This window comes from Protopterus annectens, chromosome 1.part1 (genome assembly GCF_019279795.1).
Source record: "Protopterus annectens isolate FY-2018-M chromosome 1.part1, PAN1.0, whole genome shotgun sequence".
Taxonomy (NCBI): domain Eukaryota; kingdom Metazoa; phylum Chordata; order Ceratodontiformes; family Protopteridae; genus Protopterus; species Protopterus annectens.
Genome location: NC_056726.1, coordinates 788,142,359 through 788,168,218, shown reverse-complemented (window position 1 = coordinate 788,168,218; position 25,860 = coordinate 788,142,359). Strand labels below are relative to the sequence as shown.

Sequence of the window (25,860 nt, the reverse complement as noted above, 5' to 3'; positions counted from 1 at the left end):
GATGCAGTTGGGGGACGTATATCCCTCTACCCTGACTCATGTTTCATCATCACATGAGACAGATGGGTAAGGGGGATAATGTCCAGGGTTTATCATATTCCATTTTTAGAGTATCCCAATCTCCTTAGTTCCCATTGCCTGATGTCCCACCCAATCAGGCAAAGGCTGCTATACCAGAGTTTTTCTGTGTCTTACAAAAAAGAGCCACCCAGGAGGTTCCACTAAACCAGCATGTGTCAGTATTTTACAAGCACTTATTTTTGGTTCCAATCAAAGTAAAGGATCTCCAGCCTATTCTGGACTTAAGCCACCTAAGCAATTACATTGAAAAGATCTGCTTTCAGATGTTCATGATGTGGTCTACTCTTCTGTGTCATCAGAAGAACGATTGGATTTCTTGCACAGATCTCCAGGAGTCTTATCTTCACAGAAAGATAAAGAAGGAGTCCAGGAAATTCCTACCCTTTTGTTTAGGAAAAAATAATTTTTAGTTCAGAGCCCTGTCATTTCGTCTCTCCACAGCCCCTAAGCTGTTCACCAAATGCATGGCAGTGGTATCAGTCCATCTGTGACTACAGATATTCAGAATCTTCCAGAATTTGAATGACTAGCTCCAGGCTGCCACTCCAAGGAGTCTCTTCTTCAAGCAAAGGACTACCAACAACTTATTTGTGCTTCTCTGGAAATCATGGTAAATCTAACGAAATCCAACCTGAACTCCACTTAGCGTATAGTTTTTCTAGGTTGCCATTTGGATTCAAGCATAACTCTGATCTCTCTTCTGCAAGACAGACTGATACCACAGTTTGGGCACTTCAGGAAGCCAATCGTCCTCTGGCAGGATTGGTCCTGAGACCCTTAGGATCAATGGCAGCATTGATTCTTAATGGTAAAATTCATGCGTTAACACATAAGAATTCTGTTGTGCTTACTCCAGTCCCAGTGATATCAGATATACAATCCTTTATTCTTTCCCATCAGAATGACTCAGTTATGCAGAACTCATCCAGTAGCAACAGTAACCATAGATGCATCCTTCTTTGGGTAGGGTTGGGTCGAATTTATGAAGGGAAAATGGTACAAGGTTCTTGGTCAGATTCAAAAGCTTGTCTTTCCATAAATGTGCTAGAGATGAGGGCAGTATTTTTTAGGTTGCAGGAACTACAGGACTGGCCCCCTCTAGGGGTGATAAATAGACAATATGACAGTAGTCTGGTACATAAACTAGCAGGAGGAATCAATATCTTACCCACTCAGGGCATGACAGGTTAACAATGGGTAATAGCTTCTCACAGTTTTCTTATTGCAACAGATATCCCAGGATTGTTCAACAGCCTTGTGGACAGGTTAAGTAGGAGTCTCCTCCTTCCTTATGAGTGGTCCCTATGTCCACGTATAACAACATGATTTTTGATCACTAGGGCGAACCATGCTGTGGTGTGTTTGTGACCCCAAAGAACACCAGATGCCTTTCTCCTTCACCAGATACAGAACCCCAGGGATGCATTCATACAGAAATCCATTTGTTGCAAGGCAGCATTCATCCTCATTGCCCCATTCTGGCCCAAGACCTTACTTGAAGGAACCTTCACATCTCCTGGATCCAATACTCAATCAGAATTCTCACCTGTCCAGGAAGCCTCACCTGGATCTACCCAACCTAAAATTAACTGCATATAGGTAAGAAGTTTTTAGTAGTAAAATTAACTGCATAGTTTCTTCAGTTTCAGTGATGGCACAGGATACTTCCCTTTCTTCTGACATGTTACAGATACTTATGGCTTCTCAGAAGTCATATATATACATAAGGTGTACTGTCATAAATGGAAGTGTAGTAAGTCAAGAAGATATGCAGTTTGGACAGAATCTCAAAACATAGAACCTTTTTCAGCTTTGGTGGCAGATGTCTTATGTTTTCTATCTTTCTTGTTGTTGGCAGGTTCCAGCTTCTTCTCTAAGTACAGTTGGCAGCCATTCCGTCCTTCCACATTTGTTTCCAGGATTCTTCCTTAGCATCTCATAAGTTATCTAAAGCCTTTCTTAAACAGACATTCCGTTGAGTCCTCCCATAAAGGATCTGGTCCTTCCTTTCTCCTGAAGGTAGCTCCAGAGACCAATTATTCACAGCCTATACATCTCCCAGTGTTTTTTCCAAATTATCCAAACAAGGGAGAATATATCCTGCATACACTGTATGTGCATAGGCAGCTTTGTTTCTACCTTCACAGGATGACTGTTTTTTCAGAAAAGATGAGCAGTTATTTGGGGTCTATATTAGAAGATCGAATATTTAGGTGATCGAACACCTAAACATCGATCTTCTAATATTGAAAGCAAAGAACGGTGAATGGCCGATTTAACGCAGGGAAAGATTTCCCTTGACTGTTTGCCGGATTTTGCCGTTTCCTATACTGTAGAGCGATCTTGGAGTTGGTATATTTAATTAGAGGGGTATGGGGGGCACAGCCCCCCACTTACGTTGGATGTAAAGTTTTGTTTTGTTTTAGTGGCCAAAGGACTTGTTTCCCTGGGATGTTCGCTGTTTTCAAATTCGATATTAGAAAATCGATGTTTAGGTGTTAGATAATCTAAACATTCGATCTTCTAATGTAGACCCATTATTTGTATCCTTCACACACAGTAAATTGTGCAAAAAATGTTTAAGATTTCTCTTCCCAGATGGTTGTCAGACTGCATTTCCTTTATATCCACTTCCCAGATTGAATCCTTGCCCATCAAACCTCAAGCTCATTCCACTAGAGCTGTCACAGCCTCAGCAGACAACCTGCCATTCTTCCCCCTGCCATTATGTGAATCTAAGGACTTTCATTTTGAGTCAAAGGCAGTGCAGATCCTCTTGGCTGTTGACACCAAATTCAGTCTGAGTTAGTCAGGGAAGAGCGTGGCATTATGGGTGAAAGTTTAGGAGGAGCTCGAGGCTGGAGCACTAAAGCAGTCATATCAAATCTAGGCTGGGGCTCAAGGAGCCATGTCATACTGAGCTGTAACGAAAGGATCTGTTGTTATGATAAGTAAATAATTTTAATTTTTTCCAGTTACTGCATGAACTTTGTAATTATCTAGTTTTTGCTAGATTGAAGTATCAGATTTTGTGGATGCAAAAAATTTGAACTTAATGCAGAAAAACTCAATAAAGGATTCCTTAAAACACTAGTTTAAATAGTTAGTGGAGTGTAATACATTTGTAGTGTGATTTGCATGATTTTAAAGAGACACTTATTTCAACTCATAAAGCTTTTCATGATAACTTTCCTCTAGTATCTTTAGGGATTCTTAGTTCGGCCTTACTTTGACCTTTGTGAAGTCTCAGTCATGAAGTATCAAATATCACCCATAAAAGGGATTCATATATCACTCAGTGTACACCTAAGCTTTGGAATTTCATACCACAAAAACTTCTGAGAGGTGTAAAAGCCAGAGGACTTCAAAGTTTTCTTTATAACATCATTACCATCATCATCAATCTCTATTGTCCATTTCTTCATGGATTAGGATGTAGTATCGATTGTTGCTACTTCTTTTGATTCAGTGTCACTGTCCTACCTTCTTTAACAGTCATGCCCATCTCTGGTCTTCTTTCACGCAATTGATCCACCGATTGGCTGGTCATCCTCTTCTCTTGCCTTCTTCCTGCCTGTCCCAAATCTTCTTTACCAAATTATCTTCTGCTTTCCTGTACGTGACCAAACCACTGTAGTCTGTTCTCCTAGACCTTGGGGTAACTTTGGCTTCATCTCTCATGTCCTCATTTCATTTTTTGCCCCACAGTGTACATACTACTGCAAGTTATGTGTTGTGTCTGACATGAATAGAAGCTGTTCAGTATCCTTTTGATGTTTTTGCATGTCTAGAATAAATCAAAAGCTTTCTGTAAACAGTCTTGCCATTAATATCTTTTTGTGTCCTTACAAGCCTTTTGCTTTATTGGTGTCTTTGTTGTTAGTGATATGTACTTATTGCTGATTTCAGCTGGCATTGCCTCTGACCGATGTAGACTAAAAAGAGTTTTCAGACTAGTCCACCTTCTTGGATAACAAACAAACAGATACATTTGAAATGTAATTGTTACACATAGCTTTCATTACTCAGCTGTTTTTAGTTTTAACAGTATGCCTCTGTGATGGAAGAGGAAGGCCAATATTCTCTCCTACAGACTTTGGGATAGTTCCCAAGTAGGTGCTGTATCATTATTTGTTTGTTTTCATTGAGCTGCTGTATTATTTTGGCTTCCATTAAAGAGCCAACAGATAGTTTCTGTTTGTGTAGGTAAATGTTGTTTGGACAAGAACCTTTATTCACCTGATTTCCTACTGATTATCAGGGTCTGTATTAGCAAATCGAAGCAGCATATAGCCGAATACTGTTTCATCGACACATATGTGTCGAACTCCCAGGTAACCGAACGGCCAGATCACCGATTTTTTTCCTAGGAAAAACAATTGGTAGGCCAACTACATACGACACACCAGTACAAACAAAGTGGGGGGCTGTGCCCCCCACCCCCTAACTGAATATACTAACTCCAAGATCGCACTACAGTGGGGAAAAGGGCAAATTCACAGCTGTACTGCCTAGGTGAGAAAATAAAAGATCATTCAAGGGAGTTGTAAAGTCACTCCCTTAAGTTGATTTCAGTCTCGTATCTCCATTTTCTGTAAAGACACTGTCAATTGAGTATCATTAAACAGTGTAGAATGCCAGTATAAAAGATCTTCACCTGTAACTAGTTTTAAAAATGTTATGTGGTACACAGACACACATGAATACACACATTTTAAACAACAAATGGTCTGGCAGAACAGACGTAAATTTCTTCTCATGGTTAAGTTGTTTTTTTCATGTAAAGACTAGCTGTCATCTGTTCATGTAAAGACTTATCATGTATTTTCCGTCATTAACTATCTGATGTCTTTGAGGATATACTCCTAAATCTTCTTCTTCTTTCGGTTTTTCCCGGTTAGGGGTTGCCACAGCAGATCACCTGTCTGCTCATGATTGGCAGTGGAGTTTTTACGGTGTCGAGTTGCTAGCCCGGCGCCCAAACTTCCACAGAAGGCACACACACACATGCACTGACACCTAGGGCCAATTTAGAGTGTCCAGTCCACCTACAGCATGTCTTTGGGATGTGGGAGGAAACCGGAGCACCCGGAGGAAACCCATGCGACCACAGGGAGGGCATGCAGACTCTGCACATTAGGCACCCCAGCCAAGGATCAAACCAGAGAACCTCTTGCTGTGAGGCAACAATGCTAACCGCTGCACCACCATGGCCACCCCAAGGTTGTACTCCTAAATATGCTTCATTATTTTGAAAAGTTTTATCACCAAAGCCTATCTTTCAAATAACTTTGTCCTTTACATTATACATTTCAATTTTAGTAGGTGTGGTATGTTCAACTTACAGTGCTGCAGTCTGTCACCAATTTTTTGTTAACACTTGGTTGGGGTCTTGTATTTCTTAAGAATTGTGTACATTTACACCAGGGACATTTATATTTATTATATAAAGATACCAGTAAATGGTGCGTACAAATTTCTGTTCTACATTTTGTAACTTGTATTTTTTTTTTGCTTATTTTCAGGCATTGAATTCTCTTGAGTCACTGTCTTCAAACAAGCATTATGCAGAGTATGAAGAACAACTTTCACAAGCCTTGCTGTTTATCAAGTACCCTGGTCACTGCCTGCATGATGGGAATAAGTTACTAGCTCTTCTCATCAACTCTCTCTATCCTGAAGTACAATACTTGGATATTATACGCAGATGATTACCAAATTCTAGTTCTGCAATTATTTTTATAGCAGTTGTTAGTGAAAGCACCTCAAAGTGCTGTGCTTTAATTGAGAATGATCTTAATGCACTGATATAGTGGCCAACAGGAATTTACTTTTTATCAGGATGGTTATTTCTTAAAAAGAGTGCCATGCTTTATTTCGGCTACACTGAAACCATGTTCTTAAAATAAGAAGCACATCATGTTTTATTTGCACAGACTGTATCCTAAGCAGTTAACACTAAAAATCTTCAACTGTGGTATGCCTTATCACATTTTCTTATCTTTTAAAGCTCAGAGATTGTATGTATGTGCATATGTGGCAAAACCTTTCATATATTTACCTTAAATGAAATATTAATTTGCTCATTTGCAGAAGATGTGAAACTTTTGATTTCCATTTTCTTAAAGACTTTTTACCAGTGGTAGTGCTGCTGTGAAGTTCATTGCAGGTACAAATGCTGTTTTTATCAGATACCATCTGTAACAAGATCACCTTTCCTGGAAACACTGGAGCCAAACTCTTTAGTAATGTATGTAGATTTGTAAATAATTATTTATATTGAACCTGTATGATGAGTTTCCTTGATGTATAAGTGTTATGTTAAATTAATATATGATGAAAGCCATTGCCATACTCATTTCATTACTGTGTTGTACAAAAATGGTAGTTAACATACACAATACATTTCAAGTTGTTTAGCTAGTATTTTAATTCAAAACTAGCTTTGATCATTTTAAAACCATTGTTCATAAATAAATAAAATAATATCTTCTACACATGGACAAATGCCTTATTTGCAGTTCATATTGAAATTAAAAAATTACCTTTTTCTCCTAGGCAGTACATCTGTCTTTTCATTAGGGTCTATCTTACATGATTGATGCTTTAGTTAGTTGAATAACTAAAGCTCAATCACTAAATGTCGAAAACGCAAAACTGCGAATGGCAGTTTCCACGCAGGGAAACAATTTGTGTGGTCGTTATGGGGATTTTCCCCTTCCTACAATGGGGAGTGATCTCGGACTTGGTATATTTAGTTAGGGGGGTGTGGGGGCCACAGCCTTCCACATCGGGGAGTATGGGGGGGTGAACCCCCCACTTAATTTGTGTTTAATGTTTTTGTTTTTTTTTTTTGTTGGGACTACGGCATTGTTTCCCTGCGTGGAAACTGCCGTTCGCAGTTTTGCGTTTTTGATATTTAGTGATCGAGCTTTAGTTACTCGACTAACTAAAGCTTTGATCACTTAACATAGACGCTTTTCATTATACACATAAAAAGTGTTTAATTCATAGTAGGTGTAATTTATGTCTGATTTAAGTAGTTCACTTTTTTAAATAAGTAGGTTGCACTGTGTCACAGGCTGTTTTACAAGGGGATGAAATATATAGGGTATGTCTAAGTATGCTAATCCAGATCTATATCATGATATTCAGCAAACACACTGCTTTACTGGCATATGGGTACTAGTGTCCTGCTACTCTCCCTCTGGCAGTATGTCAAAAGAACTTCTCCCACTGCCTGTCTGGGAATGAGAAGTACCAATCACCTGGCAGGATCAAGACAGCAGTTTATGCTCACGGACAGGATTGTTTCATTTTTGTAGTGCCACAGTCAGAGAAGATTTCTTTCAATATTGCTTTTGTTAGACTGGATGATTTCAGCTGTGGAGTTTAGAAAAGATACTCCTTTTGGGTTTTATTTCCTCTATGTGCCTTTTGTATCAATGCTTGAATAGTGTACTCTGCTGCTTTGACTTTTTTTCTCATTGGAAATTTTGTATATGCTTCTGTTTTTACTTTGACTAGCACAATAAGGCATGTCGATTAAAAGTTTCATTTGGAAGTTTTGACAGGAAAACTTTCTGATATTTTATTTGTTTTCTTTAGGATTATTTTATGTATGTATTTTTATTTATTTGACACCTGGTTACCCGGAAAGTCTGACTGGGTGGAAAACACATTTTCAGCTGAGGCCAGAGAAGAAAAGTTCCAAATAAGAATTCAAAAAATGACTTTTATAATAATGAGTAAACAGTATTCACAAATGAAAACAAATAGAGCAGGAAATTCACATTAACATAGTAGTTATCAAGATAGAGAAAAAAATACAAAATAAACATATAATGGAACTCATAAGATCCATGTCCATAACATTTTTAGGAAGGTTTAGAGTGCTTGGTTAATATTCTTGGTTATGATTATTTGACATGATTGAGTAGGAGTACAAGCATTTTAAACATTTTTTCCATTTAAATTGTGATTTGATACCATTTGGTATGCTAAACATTTCTCGCAGGAATTTTTCATCAGTTTATGATTTATTTCTTGTCTGCTACTGTTTTAAGCTGTACACATTCATTTTGACTGAAACTAGTGTTTTTTTGTATTTTTCTTACACAAAATTACAGGACTTTTCTACGTGTTTTGTTCCTGGAACTCTGTTACTGAAATTGTCATTTTAATCAGTGTAGTCTTTGGAACAGTACCCCCTGCAGAAGTAGACTTCAGATTACTTTTGATGTCATTTTGCATGATAAACATTTCTGACAGGAAGTTTTCATCAGTTTATGATTTATTTCGTGTCTAATGCTATTTTAAGTTATATCCATTAATTTGGACTAAAACTAACAATTTTTTTACAAAATCGGGGGACTTTTGTGCATGCATTTTGTGCTTTGAACCATGTTACTGAAAATGCAGTCATTTTCTCAGTGCAGTGGTCAGAATTGTATACAGAAAGAGAGTCTTTAGATTGGTAATTAAAGGGAGAATAATGGTATTTGTCCATACTCTTACTGGGCTGACTGTGCATCCAGTATTTGGTATTGAGCTGGCTAGTTTCTTGCCCTCTGACTTGATGCACTCAGACACCCCCCCAACCATCTTCCCCACCTCCACCTAAAAAAAAAAAATGAAAGAATAAATCAAAACTATGCCTCAGCCTATGGCTTGTAACTCTGCAGTAGCCTTAGCTTCAGGCAGGCTATTGGACCTCTAGCCTTCTGTTACCAGGTCCCTTGCAATGGTTGTAATATCACAACTGTGCATGACTTGAGGGTCAGATACATTCTCCAGGACTGTACCATTGCCTTTTTTCAGGTATAGGAGAACCAAACTCTTTAGGTGCAGGAGAAGTCTGGAGTGCAGGATCTGTTGCCAGTATTGATACTTTCCCTCTGGGGATTCTCCCACTAGTGTTGTGTATACTGACAAGAAAAGAAGACCCACCACATGGAGGAGCATCAGTCTGTGGCTGGCTTTCCACGTGTGACTATCGATAGATCCATGGCTCAGACAATTGGTTATGGGTGCATTTCAAGGTTATAGTAACACTGGTGCTTCCACCCTTGGTCAGTCTGCTAAGAATCCTCTTTTTGAAGGAGATCCTGTGTTTGAGGACTCTGGCCTGCCTGTGTTAAATCAATTTGTTTCCCCTGATGATGAACAAATACAGAAACTCAAACATGTTTTCCTTTCCATCATTTGATCCCATTATTGGTGATGTCTTCCAGAAACCCTATAGTTCTCCTCTGTTATTTGATACTTTAGCTAAGAAAAAGTTTAAGAATTTTAGGGTATGCTTGGCATCACTTGGCTACCAAGCTCTTTTGTGTGTGGATCCTGCTTTGGTATCCCCAATGATGTTTGATAATAAGATGACTTTACCTTCTTTTTACTTAGTCCCTCCTGATTAACTAGGCAAGTGGCCAGAAGCTCAGGGAAAGCAGTTGGAACAGTCCAGCACAGTAGCTTTAAAAGTATCTAACTGCCAGTATTCTCTGTAGAAGTTTGTGTTGAAATGCATGTACAATTTAGACAACTTTGCTGCATCATTGCCTGCAGAGCAAAAAGTCGGTGTTAAAGATATTGTTTCCAGTGTTTCTCAGGTATCAAATCATGCTCTAAATGTTCCGTGGAGGGGACTGATACTATTTTCTAAAAATGTAGCATTGTCAGTGGTGATTAGAAGGTATGCTGGGCTGCACTCCTAGAGTTTGTATGATGTATTAAAAATGAGATTATGAATGCTTCTCTTGAGTGCAGTTATGTGTTTGGTACAGCAACTAATCAGATCCTTAAACACTGGGTGACAGAGGTAAATGGATGCAAGGAGTTTTGAAAATCTTTCATATTCCCTATTTCTCTTCCTTTTTGCAAATGGCTTAACCAGAAGTCCCAGCCAAACAAAATCCACAGCAATAAAAGGAAACAGCAGGATAACTTCAACAAGCCTAACAAAAAGTGTTTCTTTCCTGCAAAAGATAACCCCGTCCCCTCTTCCAGCCTATGACTATGCTGAGGCATGGCATCCATCTTTATCAAGTTCCCTATTAGATGCAATAAACTTCATCAGATAAAAATTCATTACAAAAGTAGCCACTTAAACTGATTGATATGGTCACTTGACGTTCGGTTATGGAAGGCAGAGGTGCTGACACCACTAACCCTCAACTTGCTAGTAATGAACTTAACATGAATAGTATGTCTGTACAGCTTAAACAGGTACTTAATGACGGTAACCTGGTGACATATCACCCCTGGGTTGGTGCTGTGCCAGTTTTGAATGAATGGCTGCAGAATAATTAGAACTTTCACAATATTACACTGCAGCGTGATAACAATATCACTGAATGTCTTAACGGGCTTGACTACAAACTGTTAAAACTTAAAAATTGCAACTGGATAATGCATATTTCCTCAAATCCACCCGAGTGAAAAGTGTCCCCAAAGATTTAACAATGTGGCGTTATCCAACAGTTATGGAAAAAAAACTCTGTGCTGCATAGGGAACTGTTAGCATTCTTTGATAGACAAGGATGTGAATATATGGAAATAGTAGTGAAGCACAACTTGAGGTTGCTGGAGAAAGAAATGTTTGAGGTGAATGTTCTTGATGATGTGAGTACTCATGATTTATGATATGAAGAACAGAGAATTGAGCACGCTCATATTTTTACTAGCATTGAGCAACAGCTGTAGCAGATTAAAGCCACAAAAATGAAGAAACTGGAGAGAGAGAGGTTTGACTGTTTATGGGAGACAGGCTACACTAATTCACCAGAATCTCAGATTTGTTCTCAACACTCAGACATCGACATCAATAACTCAACCAACTTGTATAGAGCCAATGAGGACCAGGGAGCTATGTGCATTAATAACTTTAACACAAACAATGACCAGACAGGATTTGTTCCAGACCATTTGGATTTTCTGCCATTGAGATCACAATGGCTAAGTGACAGGAATTGCAGGAACCAATGGGAGATAGGAGAACACCACATGCCTCCCAGAAGGAACCAAGGGAACTCGTACACCCAGAACAGGCCTCCCCTAACAGACCAATTAGAGCACTTTCTGTATGGACAGAGGAGGTAATTGTTTCGTTTTATGAGATTACAGTTAATAATGTTACTATCAACCAAAGGACTGTTTGCAGTATTATAACTAACACCGAAAAGGACTTTACAGATGTATTTATTGATACTAGCTGTGCTAACTTATTTTCTAAGGGTATTACTTTTGTACCTACAAGAAGAGCAAGAATACCTGAAGCCCTTATGGACTTTAAACTATATTTAAGAAAACTGAATTTGTCATCATTGTTTAATGTAGTACCCAATGTGATGCAAATGCTTAGAGTATCTAGTACATTTAAACCAGCCCTACACCTGGTGTTAAATTTATTTGAAAAAGTTTGTGAATTAGACATTAGGAACTCTTTGGGTAAGAAAACTTATCAAAAAAAGATCTAATATTACTGCCAGTTTGTTGGAACAAATTGAATTTATTAAAAATCTGAATTTAAGAACTATGAAACCAGAAGGGGGGGGGTTGGTAATCATGCAGAACTTTGATTGTAGACTAAGGATGTTGGGCGTACTTAAAGGGAAAGTTTATGAACTAGTAAGAAAGAGACACTTAATTTCCTCCTATTATTGGATAAGACTTCAACTTAAGGACATGATTATTGAAGGGCGGGTAACCATCGATGAGTTTAATTACTTAAATATTGCATCTTCTATGGTACCCACTATTTTTGGTGTACCAAAGATGCATAAGGTTCATACCCCTCAACCTGGAAATATCAAAAATCTGGACAAAGGCCCATGGAAAATAGGTACAAATCTGTATGCTGATTAACATAACATTTGCATACATAAGTATATAACCCCACCCACTCCAGTGGAATTGTGGGATACCATCTTTCAATTGCAAACTGAAGAACAGGCAACCAAAATATGGCCCCAGACCCTATAGTAAATGGTAACCATTTTTTTAAAATGTGTAGCAATGGTATTCACTTGGAAGGGAGAAGATGATGAACCTTAGGATTTTGCTTTTGGTGACTTGCAGTATGTGGGTTTTGTGGTAAAAGTAGGGCATTTAATGGGAAGGCAGTATTCTCACCTTAGAAAAAGAATATTATAGTTTGTTAGTACCTCCAAAAGTCATTCTCTATGGCCTACTGATTAGTTTTGTAGCTAGAATTTGTGCCGCCCAGGGCTGCCTGAGTTTGCCACCCTTCCCCACTCACAAAATCATGGTTGAATGGGGTCCCCATACACAGCCCTCCCCCTGCAGCCATTCCAATGTCCAGTTACTTCACTATTTTGCCCCATTTACCATAAACACTGTAATGTGCATACTGCTTTACTTCTACAGTAATTACTTGGATTTCATTTAAAACTTTTATTTTACATTTTATAGCATAAACACTAATAAACATCTACTAAACAAAGCAGTACAGTCTCACAGTGAAATAGACTTAGCATTAAAACTTCTGCCCTTGAAACTCACATTCATTGCAACAGTATTGAAACCCACATTCAAAGAAAATGCAAAATTCATCTAAATTCCGCATTAAAGAGATCTGTAACTAATGAAGAGGTTGCTGCTAGCAAACAACTTTATATTGCATTGTTTCATCTACAAATAAAGTGCCTGTTGCCCTTGAAGAATAAATTGCCTATGTTACATAAACAATGGTACTGTAAGCCAGTAATATATTAATAGTGAATGGATTGCAAACTGATAACAGGTTCATAGTTAACTAGGTATCTCTGCCAAAGAGGAAATTCTCAGGATTGCAGCATCCACCCCCTTTGAAAGTACAGTACAGTAAAGAATCAGCAATCCATCTACCTACTGTGGGAGAAGAACTCACAGCCTTCTGCATAAAAAAAAAAAAAACTTAACTCTAACCTAACCTGCATCAAAAAAACTTAATATTAGATGTGAAATACCCATTAATAACTTCCCCAACCCAAACAACATACACTTCTCTACAAACTTTAGAATCCTATTATCAGGAATATAGCTTGATTCCTGCCCATTCTGAGCCTACACTCTTCTCCCCTTGTATATTCTATTCACTAAAACTTTCCTTCTTAGCTAATCACCTTTTAACTTAACTAGCATTCTTACATTCAACCTTGAAATACATGTCTTTCTCTCTTACACACTTCTAACATGTATAATGTTATCTCTATATGACTACCATAAACCCACAATGTTTGCTTCAGTTACATGGAACATTGACTATAAATTGTTAGTGATTTCTTAAATGTGTTTATTTCTCTGTAACTATATACTTAAGTGTCAATTATCTGAAATGTGGAGCTTTTCTCCCCGGGCCTCCGCTGAAAATGGACTTGTATCCAGTCGGACTATCCCGGTTAAAAAATGTAAAATAATAAAAAAAAATCAAAAGCATGTATACCTGTTGTGCTACAAACACAAACAGACTTGGCATAGGCAGCACTAAACTTCTATCACCCAAAGAACTATGCAGCATAAGAAATCTGGAAAAAGCCAAAATTTATTGGGGGGGGGGGCTAAGGCCCAAAACCAGGGACACATTTTAAACATTGCTTGTATAATCTTAGAAAGTTGCTAGAATAAAATGTTTTGTGTTACCACACATTTGTGAAATATAGCAAGACTGAAACTTAAATGGTTATCATTATTGAGTGAATTCAGTTCTCACTAATTTGCAGAAAACTACAAATTTTAAGAGGACCAGTTGAGGAACTCCCTGAATTACGAGTGATGATATGGGTCCTGTGCCTAAGGTACAGGGTTTGAGTCTGAGTAACTCTAACCTAACTTGGGCGTTACACACAGCGCACGCACACACACACACACACACACACACACACACACACACACACACACACACCCCTCTGAAATTGGTACCTGACATTCACATGGAACAATAATAGTATCTAAATAATGCAAAGGAACCAGCAGTGAACAACACAATGCAGTCTCATACAGCGGCGATGACAGTACCTAAATAACATTCAAACAGCTCTTAATAAAGCAGTGTACATAGTTAAGTTACAAACATTTGAATGAGAGCCCTAAACATTTGAATGAGAGCCCTAATAACAGTCTCGATACTGACCCAGCATGTACATAAGAGCAAGCAATGTTGAGATTTAGTAACCAGTCTCCTCAAGAAAAGACATAACATTCAATTCAAATGTGCCATGTACATAAATAAAAGACCGTTCCACACGCAATGAGAGAAAATTCAAATGCGGCAGTGAGAGAAAAGAATTCAGTAACCAGTCTCCCTAAGACAAGACTTAATTCAATAACCAGCAGTCTCCTCGAGAAAATACTTAAAGCAGTCTTATAATGAGAGAATCAATGCAGTGATGATAGTACCTTGCACCACTCGTACTAAACAATAAAAAGCTCTTAATAATGGAGCACAATGCAGCATTAAGAACTGTTCCAAACATATGAATGAGAGCAGATGTCTTGATTCATACCCAGCACATACATAACTAAACTGACCATTTAATGCAAGCACATACAGTGCATAAATAAAGCTGTAAAAGACTTTTCCTAGTCTAACTAAAATGACCATTTAATGCAAGCATGTACAGTACATAAATAAAGCTGTAAAAGACTGTTCCTAGTCTAACTAAAACAACCGTTTAATGCAAGCACATACAGTACATAAATAAAGATATAAAAGACTGTTCCGAGTCTAACTAAAATGACCATTTAATGCAAGCATGTACGGTACATAAATAAAGATGTAATAGACTGTTCCTAGTCAAAAGTTATACCTGGAGGAGGTGGGGAGAATAAGCACACTGCCTGAATAAAATCCTGTCGAGAATGCACTGCCTGGATTCATGATGATGTCATCGCACGCATGCCCTAAACAGTCAAACAACTTTAAAAAAAAAAAAACATGGAAACTCAAATTAAAGGGGCCACTTGTGAATTTGTGGCACCCCAATATTTTGCCCTCAAAACCGATATTTACTAGGGAATTCGGTATGGTTGAGAGGAATGATAAGGCTACCCATAATCTGCCCATGAGTCCGATTGTGGATGGAAGGGGCTGTATCACTAGCACTTGTGGCCAATTCCTTTACCATAATTTAAAACCTCTACTAAGGGAAGAATACCACTTCTGTAGGGATTCATGTAATTTTTTGGAAAAAAATGAATGAACTAGAGTTTAATTTATATATGGTCATACCCATAGGTTCATAGGACAATACTAGGCTATTGGCCCGGAGGCCCGTATAAGCCTAGCTAAGAATTTCATCCATGTTCCCACAAAGTCAGTGCCTGTTTTCCCTGTCCAGCAGGAACACAGTTGGGTACCCAGGGGTATATTTTCTGTTTCCCATCCAGAAGTCCGGGTTCCTCTTAAAGAGGGCTAGTGAGGTACTCTGCTTGAGATGGAGAGGAAGTCTGTTCCACAGATGGGAGAGTCGTTGGGACACAAATCTATCCCACCAAGTTCTATTAGTGTCACAGACCAGGTTGAGACCTTGCTTGCAGGTTGTGAGAGTGGGGTTTGACTTATGGATATGCAGCAACTACATCAAGGTTGAGTCTGAGACGGCCATGTATGCCAGACACAGGTCACCTCTGAGCAGTCTGTATGAGACTAAGTAGAGGGACAGGGCTTTTAGCCTATCTGTATAGGATAGGTGTTTGAGACCTTGGATTTTCCTGGTCAGGAACCTCTGTGGTCTCACCAACTGCTGCATGTGCTTGGCAAGGTACATGCTGAAGATGGTATTGTACTCGATAATGGGTCTGATAAGGGAGAAGTACAGGGATATTATGACCTGCTTGTTCCTAGATGAAATACCCTTACTTATGAGGTGGGCCATATAGAAAGCCTTCTGTACAACAGAGGCAATATGGTGGCCAAAAGTCAGGTTGCTATCAACCTGGGTGCCCAAGTCCCTCACAACTGATTGTGTGCTTAATATGTTATTATTAATGTGATAATTAGTGGGGACACAATTTTCCCCAAAGAGGATAATGATGCATTTCTTGGCATTCAGTTTGAGGCCATGCTTCTGGCACCAGTCATTAGTTTGGTTAAGGCCCTCTTGAAGGATGTTCACATCACTAGGGGAACTTATGACAGTGCTCAGCTTTCAGTCATCTGCAAACTTAGTCAGCCACAGACCCCTGGTTTTGGCTTGCACCTCAGAAAAGTATACCCCAAACAATAGAGGCCACAAGACCGATCCGTGGGGTATGCTGCTTGTTATGGTTCTACTACTAGAGGTGGCTTCTCCTATTTTGACTGGGTGGGTTTTATCAGTGAGCCAGTTAGCTACCCATCTGTTAACATATGGGTTGATGCCTAGCTGGGAGAGTTTATCTATTATGTCTGAGTGGGGAATAGTGTCAAAGGCTTTGGCTAGGTCAAGGTAGATGATGTGCACTGTCTTGCCCTCATCCATGGCTTTGATGACTGTTTTGAAGAAGGCGACCAAGTTTAACAGGCATGATCTCCCTTTGACAAAACCAGACTGTGTGGGATCAAGTGTTTGGAGGTTGCCAATGTCCTTGTTTATAAGGTCCATGATAATACATTCCATGGCCTTGCAGATCAGGCTGTTTAGGTTGATGGGCCTATAATTGCCTGGGTCGTTGGATACTCCACCTTTGTGCAGAGGGATGGCAGTGGCTGTCTTCCATTCTGCTGGGATGAAGCTCGTGCACAGGCTTTGGTTGAATAGGGTGCCTAGTGGTGCTTTGAGCTCATGCCTGAGTTCATGTAGGGCACAGCCAGGGATGTTGTTGGGTCCCATGGGAGGCTGTATTTTTTGCCTTTGAGAGGGCATTAATAACCTGCTCCCTGGTGATGAGGGGTGGTGGAAGCTACTGGGGATGTCCTGGTTTACTGATGGGGGACAGGGGGGGTGAAGTTTTCACTGAACTTGTCTGCCAGCAGGATGGCTGTGTCTGTGGCATTTGTACATGTTGTATTCTTGACCACCATTTCAGAGCAGATTTGGGAGTTACCTTTGAGATTGCAGATGTATGCAAAGAAGGCCTTGTGATTGTCCTTTGTGGATGTGGCCAATTTGGAATTAAAGTTAGACTTAGAGGATTTCACAAGTGACCTTATTTGCTTGTTCAGACAATGGAGAGATTGCTTCTAACTTGGCACCTGCTCCTTCTTGGTCCTGGTCAGCAATTTTTTCCTTTTATTATAGAGTCTGTTTATTGCTGCTGTATACCAGACAAGTTTAGTCTTCCTTGAGGAAGATGATTTGGTCCTGTCAGGTATTGCTGAGTACATGCAGCTATATAGGTGCTCATATAGTTTTTTGGTGTAAGCTTGGACATTAGTGCTTTGAGTGGCCGTGAAGCTGCTTATACCTGCTGTCAGGAGGTTGTCGTCAGCTTTGGAAAATTTTTATTTTTCACCCTAGCAAGGGGGGGGGGGGGTTCAGAGGAGATGGTGACTTTGAAAATGATTGTTTTATGGTCAGATCTTGGGATGACACTGTATGGGTGCTACAGTGGCTACTCATGTTGGTTAGTACCATTTCCAGAATATTTTTACCGCTTGTGGGGGTGTCGACCAGCTGGCCCAATGCATTGGCTTTGACAAAGTCGAGGAATCTCTGGGCTTTCGTGTTTGAGCTAGAATAGGTCTTCTCCCCTATGGGTGGGTAGTTAATGTCGCCCAGGATCAGGGTAGAGGGTTGAATCTTGATGGATTCAAGTAAATCCAAATAGGTGGAGGTTGGGGGTCTGTAGCTAGCTATGATTTGAATAGGTGTTTTGTCAACAGTTAACTGCACCTAGAGTGTCTCCTGTGTGTCATACTGTTTGACCAACCTGTAGGTGTGTATGTCTTTGATAAATATTGAAACTCCAGCTCCTTTGGCTTTGTAGCCCTCTGTTTGGGCTCTGAAAGTATGGTAGGACAAGTAACTTGGTAAGGCTGGGGTGCACTTTGCAACTTTGAACCAGGTTTCAGTGACTGCACAAATGTCAGCATCTTCTAGGGCGAGGAATGTTTGCAGTGAGTGCAGTTTCATGTTAAGACTCCTAACGTTTAGCAGCATGACCTTTAAATTTCATTTAGAAGAATTTTTCACATTGGTAATTTTGTCCTCATGACGTTGCCTAAAAAAGGCAATATTGGGAGGCAAGAGCCTTTTCCAGAAGCCTGAAGCCCAGTGGAGACAGATGAAGGCCATCTCTGGCAAAACATTGTGGTCTGTCAATCATGTCCTCCCAGGCTACCATGATTTAGGGATTTGGTTTTGTGGTTTACTGACTAAATTTTTAGGAGGGCTGTGGAGCAGGGCAAATTTAATCTCTATGAAGAGGTCCAAGAAATTATTCTTAAAAGCAAATATATATTTTTTCGGGGGACAACACTACCTGCAGAAGAAAAGGATAGCAGTGGGGTCTCCTCGTAGTTCCCTTTTCACAAATATTGTAATGTTGCAATGGCAGCATCTCTACATACATAGTTGTAATTCCACCAACTCATTTAGATTGTAGTTGCAATATCTTCAAGGTATATTTATTTTATGGAAAGGGAGCAAAGAAAACCTAAGTATGTTTTTAGAACATATTAACACAAGTACTGATTTTTTTGGCTTTCACTCACACTATTGGTGAGAAAAATATTGCTTATTTGGATATATTACTTGGGAAGGATTTGGTCAAAAAGAGATATATATCATGTATTTACAGAAAGCCTACATATTCTAGTGCCCTGCTCCACTTTGCCAGTGGCCATCCATTCTCCCAAAAGAAAGCTGTAGTAAAGGGGCAGTTAGTTTGAGCTGCATGAATGATCACCATAGCGTAGCACTTTGAAACTGAATGTCAAACCCATAGGGATATGTTCCTTAAAAAGGGCTACCCAGTCAGTGGATGAAATGATGTTGGAGGTTAGTTTTAAAAGGAGTATTGGGTATTTTGTTCCCTTATTAAGTTATGAGGTACACACTATTACCAATAACGAACTAAGTGGGGGTCCGATACAGCACAAGGGCAATTTGCACCAATATTGTAATGCCTTGACTACCATTTTTAATGTAGAAAGTGATGTTATTAGATGGATGCTTAATAAAAATGGGAATATTTTAAGGGAAGACAGAACAATTTTTGATAAGTTTGGTGAGAGAACAGTGGATGAACCTTAAGAGCATTTTTGAGATTAGAGATGAAAAGGATGGTACAACTATGGCACGGAAAGTGCAGTAGATGTAACTACAGAAAATGTATCCTTACAAGGGATTGTTGTAGTGTACATGGGCAAAATTTTCAGGTTAAAGGAAATTTGATTGTGACAGCTGTGGGCTTGTGTACATTGTACTGTGTCACTTATGTCAAAGATTTTATACAGGTATATATGAACACACTTATAATATCCGTAAGGATAATAACATAAAAGCACTTTTTAAGCACATTAAAGAAATTCCAGGGCATTCTTTTAAGTTCAGTGTACTTGAAAGATTGAGGCAGAATTCTCAGGGTCATCCATGGCCACTGATGCTTGAAAAAAGAGAGCTATTTTGGCACTTATACTGGAATTCTCATAACTGGCCTGGGTGAATGAGCATATTTCAGTTGGACTGCTTCTTAAGTTGAAAGCTTTGAAAAGATGAATTCTCTCTAATGTATTATTTTACATTCATATTTCTTTCTGATAGGGTTGGGGATATATAACTATCTAGGTGACATGATTTTATGTGAGTTATTAGTTTTGTATTTGGAAGTGTGATACTAATAGGATGTATTTATAGTAGCGTTTTAGGTTGTTGGTCAACTGTCTCTGGCACTTTAAAGTTTTTTATGCATCATGTGACTTTTTAAACTATTTAAGTGACTACTTTTGTAATTAATTTTATCTGATGTTTTACCAGGGTATAAGATGAAAGTGCTTATGTTATTGTATTTAAATTAAACTTTTGACTTTTAGTGAAGAAATACCAGAATCTGTGGTGGTTTTTTTGTGGTTCCTATTACAAGTTTGTGGAACATTTGGAGCTTACCCCATTGCATGCCTCATCTCTCAAATTAGCTAACATCAAGGCAGCCTGGCCATCAGTGGTTTCCAACAAATGGATGTAAACATTGTTGGCAGAGGTTTCAGATTTGAAGTGAAAAGATCTTCCACCTCCGTTCAGTGGGGTTCCCTCCAATCTACCAGACCAGATGTTATTCCCTGCAATTTTCCAGCAAATGCTGAACTCAGTGGTCGTGGAACCAGTCTCCTCTTTAGGCAGAACAAAACATTTCTTTTCTAGTATTTTCTTGGTTTCCAAATAAGAGCAGTCATAGAAACCAGTGTGGGAACTTTCTTTTCTGAATATGTATGTCAAGGTCTCCAAGTTCAAGATGCTCATCCTGCAGACGGTGCTTACTATTTCCGGACCACTGCTTTATGATGACCGTAGTCTTGATGGATGCCTTTCTTCTTATCCCCATTGCTCATTGCTTCACTGTATAGCTTACATTTGTGTCAGGTTTGCAGTATCAATGTTCTGTATTGTACTTTGGGGTATTCACTGCAATGCCAGTGTTTACCATATGGGTTGCGCCAGTAATTGCCCACCGACAGACTGGGCATTCACTTTTTTCTGTACCTGGATGACTTGCTGATCTGTCTAGAGTCTTCATCCAGGTGTGTGGATTTGCTAGAGAAGGTTCTCATCCTGATTTTCCCATCTAGGGTTCTAGTTGTACCTTCTAAAGTCATGTTTGACACCCTTGAGAAGACTCTTTTTTTTCTGGGGTCCTTAATCAACTTCAACAAGAGTCTAGCTTTTCTGCCTAGAGACAAGGTACTGTCATACTAGACAATATTTCATGAATGTTCCCAGAGTAATGTCGCTTTGGCTAGAGAATTCCCAGAAATCTTTGGACTGATGGCATCCATGATTCTTGTTTTATCACAGGCCCATCTTCAAATCAGAAAAATTCCAGTCGTATGTTAGAAATTGTTTAATGCAGCACTTTCATTCCCTGTAATCCCAGTTGCCTGTGCTGCCCTTCATCAAACAAGAATTACAGTGGTGTAGAGATCAGTTGAGTATCAGTCCAGGGCTTCCTTTTCTCCTCTCTGATTCCAATATAATCAGTCCAGATAGAATAATCCAACTTCGCCTGAGGAACTGTGGTAATGGGGATGCAAGTGCTAACCCCCTCAGGGCCCAAGGACACATCAAAGCTCATCAATATCTAGGATATATTGTCATTGTTTCACACCTTGAAAGTACCTCACTACCTTTGGACTCCAGATCCCCTTCTGGTGGTTAAATAGACAGAACCATGGTGATATAGTACATCAAAAACAAGGGGTATGAGGTATTACCCCCCCAGTGCAGATTGGCAATGATAGCCTGGGAATTAGCTTCTCAGTATTCTCTCTCTTTCAGCATCATACATCCTGTCAGAGCAGAACATTGTGGCATACAGACAGCCTGGGCAGACCCATGTGAGTGGAAGCTCATGGCAGTGATGTTCCAGGATCTATTCCAGATGTGGGGAACTCCTCTAATAGATCTGTTCTCCTCTTTTCAAAACAGACAGCTGGAGAAATTATTTTCCAGACATCCTTGCAATCATGTTTGGAGGCCAGAAAACTTGCTATTAGAAAATATTATGTTTACAAATGGATGAAGTTTTCTAAGTGTTGCCTAAATGGAAATAGATGGTCTATTGTGGTTGATATCCCTCTGGTCTTGAAATACTGATATGAAATACTTCAGGATGGCTTAGCATATGCGTCCATTTAGGTACGTTTAGTGGCCTCCTCTGCTTGTCAGCCACTGGATCCCTCTTCTTTCTCTCTCTTTATTTTTTTTTTTTGGTAAAAAGAGCTCACAGGAGCATTGCCTGTGAGACCTGCTCACCTACTTTGTGGGATCTCAGCTATGTACTTGAAAAATTGACCTTACCACCTTATGGTCTGACAGCTCATGCTGATCTGAAGTTCTTAATGTGGAAGACAGGTTTGCTTATTGCTCTGACATCTGCAAGGTAAGTTTCTGAGTTGCAAGCTGTCATGGTGGGACAACCTTACCTGATTTTCCACAGGGTTAGAGTTGTGTTATGCACTTATCTTTTTTTTCAGGCTGATCATGGTTTCAGTCTTCACTTGCTATCAGTCTTTTAATCTCTTGGGAACTTAAGAATAAGGGATAGACATTACTTTATTCTTTGGACATGCATAGGCAGCTCAAGTAATACCTTGACAGCTCAAAGCCCTTTAGGAAGGCCAAAAGGCTTTTTATTTCCTTTTCCGGGGCAAAGAAAGGTCATCCTGTCTCTAAGCAATTCATTGCAAGCAGGTTGTCCTCAGTATTATGTTTTTTACACCAACCATGGCAAGGCAAATCCAGGCAAGATAAAAGCTCTTTTCACTGGGGCCTTTTCCTGTTAAGTGATATTTTGGAAAGAAGTGGACTCTAGTATTCTAGAGGCAGCAACTTGGTCCTCAGCGTTTTCATTCATGAAGCACTACAAATAAGATGCTTTCTAGATCCCGTGTAGGCTTCACGAGGACCATTCTCCAGGGGTTCCTGGACCCTTATCCTTCCTCCTAAGTTAGGTAAACTTTGGGAATCTACCCATATGACAGTAAGGCGGGGTGTTTGTTGAATGTAGTACAGTTGCATAAGTTCCACTTAACTGTAACAGTCAATATATGTAGAGCACACTGTCTTATTGGCAGTACCCTCCCACAATGCCCCTTTGGTTTATATAGTTCAAAAAACACTAAGCACTTAGGAAAAAATCCACAAAGACCTCTGGATGCAATAAAAACGTTTAATATTCACTCCACTTCTTAAAAAATAAAAACACTTGAAAATATCCCTTCAGGCCTCAGTACATACACATTAACGCTTTAACAGAGCAATTACCAGCATTTTCATCTGCAAATAGACTTCTTCAGATGGAAAATGCATACTAAGCACAAGACTCTGTTTAAATACTAATTGCTTAATTAATAAACCATTTTCATTAGCAAGGCATCAAGTAACCAATGTATACTTGTAAAACACACACATAAATAGTTTTAATCTATTCTTAAAAGCTAAAATGCACAATAAATAAATAAATAGCTACCTATCAGCAAATATTTATTTTATAATATATGTAATTAAATATATATATTTATATAAAGTCTTTGTTCGATAAACTCATTATTATTAACACAACCTTTTCCTTATAAAATTCATAAAATTGTTAAAACTTCCCACTTTATAAATACATATCTATATAAAATACATAAAAATAAAGCAGAATATGCCAAGACAAAAAAATTTATAAGACATTATAATTTTGCTGACCTTAATTTTAAGACTGGTTTTAAAGAAACCGAGTCATTGAGCCCAGGGGACTTAGTGTCTTCTAATGACAATTGCCAATAAAATTCTTTGTACTCAAGTCTAGCTTCCCATTGGCCACCCTTGATATCCTTGTGTACTACTTCCAAAACATAAAAGAAATACTTGGCATTGTAAAGTATGCCTCTGCAGTGCACTGTTTTTACAGTTATTCCTAATGTCATAATAATGTTCATATAGTCTACTTTTTACTTTTCTCTCTGATTTTCCTACATAGAATGAGTCACATTTATTACAAGTAACTAAATACACTATCCCATTTGTTTCACAGTTTGCAAAACTCTTACTATCAGTCTATCCCTACTTTTCAGGTAGACTGTTTCTGTTTTGTTAATCCATACACATTGGGAACAGCGTCCACACTTAAAAGTGCCAATTTATCTTTTCTACCCACTACTCCATTCTTATTTTGCTCTAGGATATTCTTAATAACTCTGCCTTTACAACAGGTACATTTAAAAGGTTTGTTAAAAATGAAATCCAGATCTGTTGTGGCACTAAACCTGGCCCATTCCTTTTCTAATAGTACTTTTATTGGATTTGAGTCAGCATTATAACCAGTCACAAAATTACTAACCAATTGGCCATTGTCCTTATTTAACATTTCTTGTTCATTTGTGTCATTCCCATGTGGGCCATCTCCCAAAATAGGGTTAAATTTCCCGTCTCCCTTTTCTAACTTCTTGTTCTACTTTCTTAATCAGGTCAACAGGGTAACCTCTTTCACAAAACATCTCAAATAGATTTCTACATTCATCCTAAAATCTGTACATCTGTTGTCATCCTGCTCCCTCTTACATATTGACCTTTAATTATTCCTTTCTTCTGATAAAAGGGATGTGCACTGTTAAACGCTAAGTAGGAATTGGTGAATGTCTCCTTTCTATATACTTTTGAGTTAAAACTTCCTGTTTAGTGATAGAGATGTTCACGTATTCAAGTTTATTTATTTGTATCAATTTTGTATGTAAACCTTAAAAATTGTGTAGAATCTGATAGATACTTAAATTCTAAAAATCTCTCTTCAGTATCAACCCATAAAAAGCATATATCATCCAGGTATCTTTTATACAATTTCCAACAGTCAACATACCTGGAACTTAAGATGAATTTATCTTCCCAGAGAGATAAAATAATGTTTGCACATCTGGCCCCCATTGCCACACCTTGCTGCTGTTGGAAGAATTCATCTTCGTAATGGATGAAATTGTTTTTTAACACAATTTCCATAATTATTAAAATCAAATAACTCTTTGTTACTTAATTTACCGTACTTCACCAGAGCTTCTTTAAACATTTTCATACCTTCTGTATGAGAAATAGAAGTAAATAAATCTACTAAGTCCATTGTAATAAAAATCATCCCTTCCTTATACATACTCCAGTTTATGTTTCTTAATAGATCCCAAGAAGCCTTCACAACCCCTTGTCCACTCCTTGCCATTTTCTTCAATTTATCTAAGAACTTGACCAAAGGGGCTGTAATTGACCCCTCAGAGGGGAACTATTGGTCTCAATGGTAAATTTTGTACACTTTTATGGACTTTTGGGATTCCGAATATGGTAGGAGTAATAGGATGTAATGGGATCCTATCTCGCCTACATTCATAACTGATGGGTTTGGAGCCGATCCATCGGCTCCGACTCGGCCACTATATACTAGAATGAAGTCTCTAATTGGCTGGGCTACCCCTTATCCCAGAATGTACCATGCCTGCTTCCCCAGATCTCGTTTGCCGCTTTTCTAGCTGGACGTGGTCTCGACTTGGCTGGAGCTAAGTGGTTTTTCTTTACTTCTTGGTCTTTTGACCTAGGGTTTTCTTCACAAATTTAACAAACAGCTGTTTTAACAGCTTTACGTGTCTGTGTAACCTGTTTTTGGTGTGATTGGTATTTTTTCTACATACCGGGCAAGGCCCGTTTAAGTTAGAGGGCCTTTGCCCTTATTTGTGTGTCGGTGTGTTGATATGGTTCTCCGTACATTCTGATTATCGGGCTAAGCCCGTTTTAAGTTAGAGGGCTTCTGTCAGTTTGTGTTTTATATCTCGGGCCAGTCCCGTTTTTTGAGTCAAATGGCTCATGCCCTACTTGAAGGTTTGCTTTCGTTGTGTTGTGTGATAGGCTCGTGCCCTACTTTAAGGTTACCTTCGTGGTAAAAAATAGTTGTATGACAGGATGTCAAAAGAGCAGAAGTCTGGGTTTAAAAAGTGCACCAAGTGCAACTACAAAATGTCTATTACTGATAGCCATGCTGTTTACGTGTATTGTTTAGGACCAAAACATTTGCAGGAAACTTGTAGTGTTTGTCATGCTTTTTCCTCCAGGGACCTTCAAGAACGTAAAAATAAATTGATCCTTAAGGGCCTTATTAAGCCCTCTTTTGAGGAAGCTTTGG

General features: G+C 38.9%; 1 protein-coding gene across 1 annotated transcript in view; it reads left to right on the top strand.

Moving 5' to 3' along the window:
- Positions 1–7,660, top strand: part of EPG5 (ectopic P-granules autophagy protein 5 homolog) — a 2,535,958-nt gene extending 2,528,298 nt beyond the window's left edge. Inside the window, exon 44 of the mRNA XM_044078183.1 lies at positions 5,607–7,660. Within this exon, the coding sequence (XP_043934118.1) occupies positions 5,607–5,792 (186 nt within the window). The 3' untranslated portion in view covers positions 5,793–7,660. The remainder of the gene's footprint in view (positions 1–5,606) is intronic.
- Positions 7,661–25,860: the final 18,200 nt, after the last annotated feature.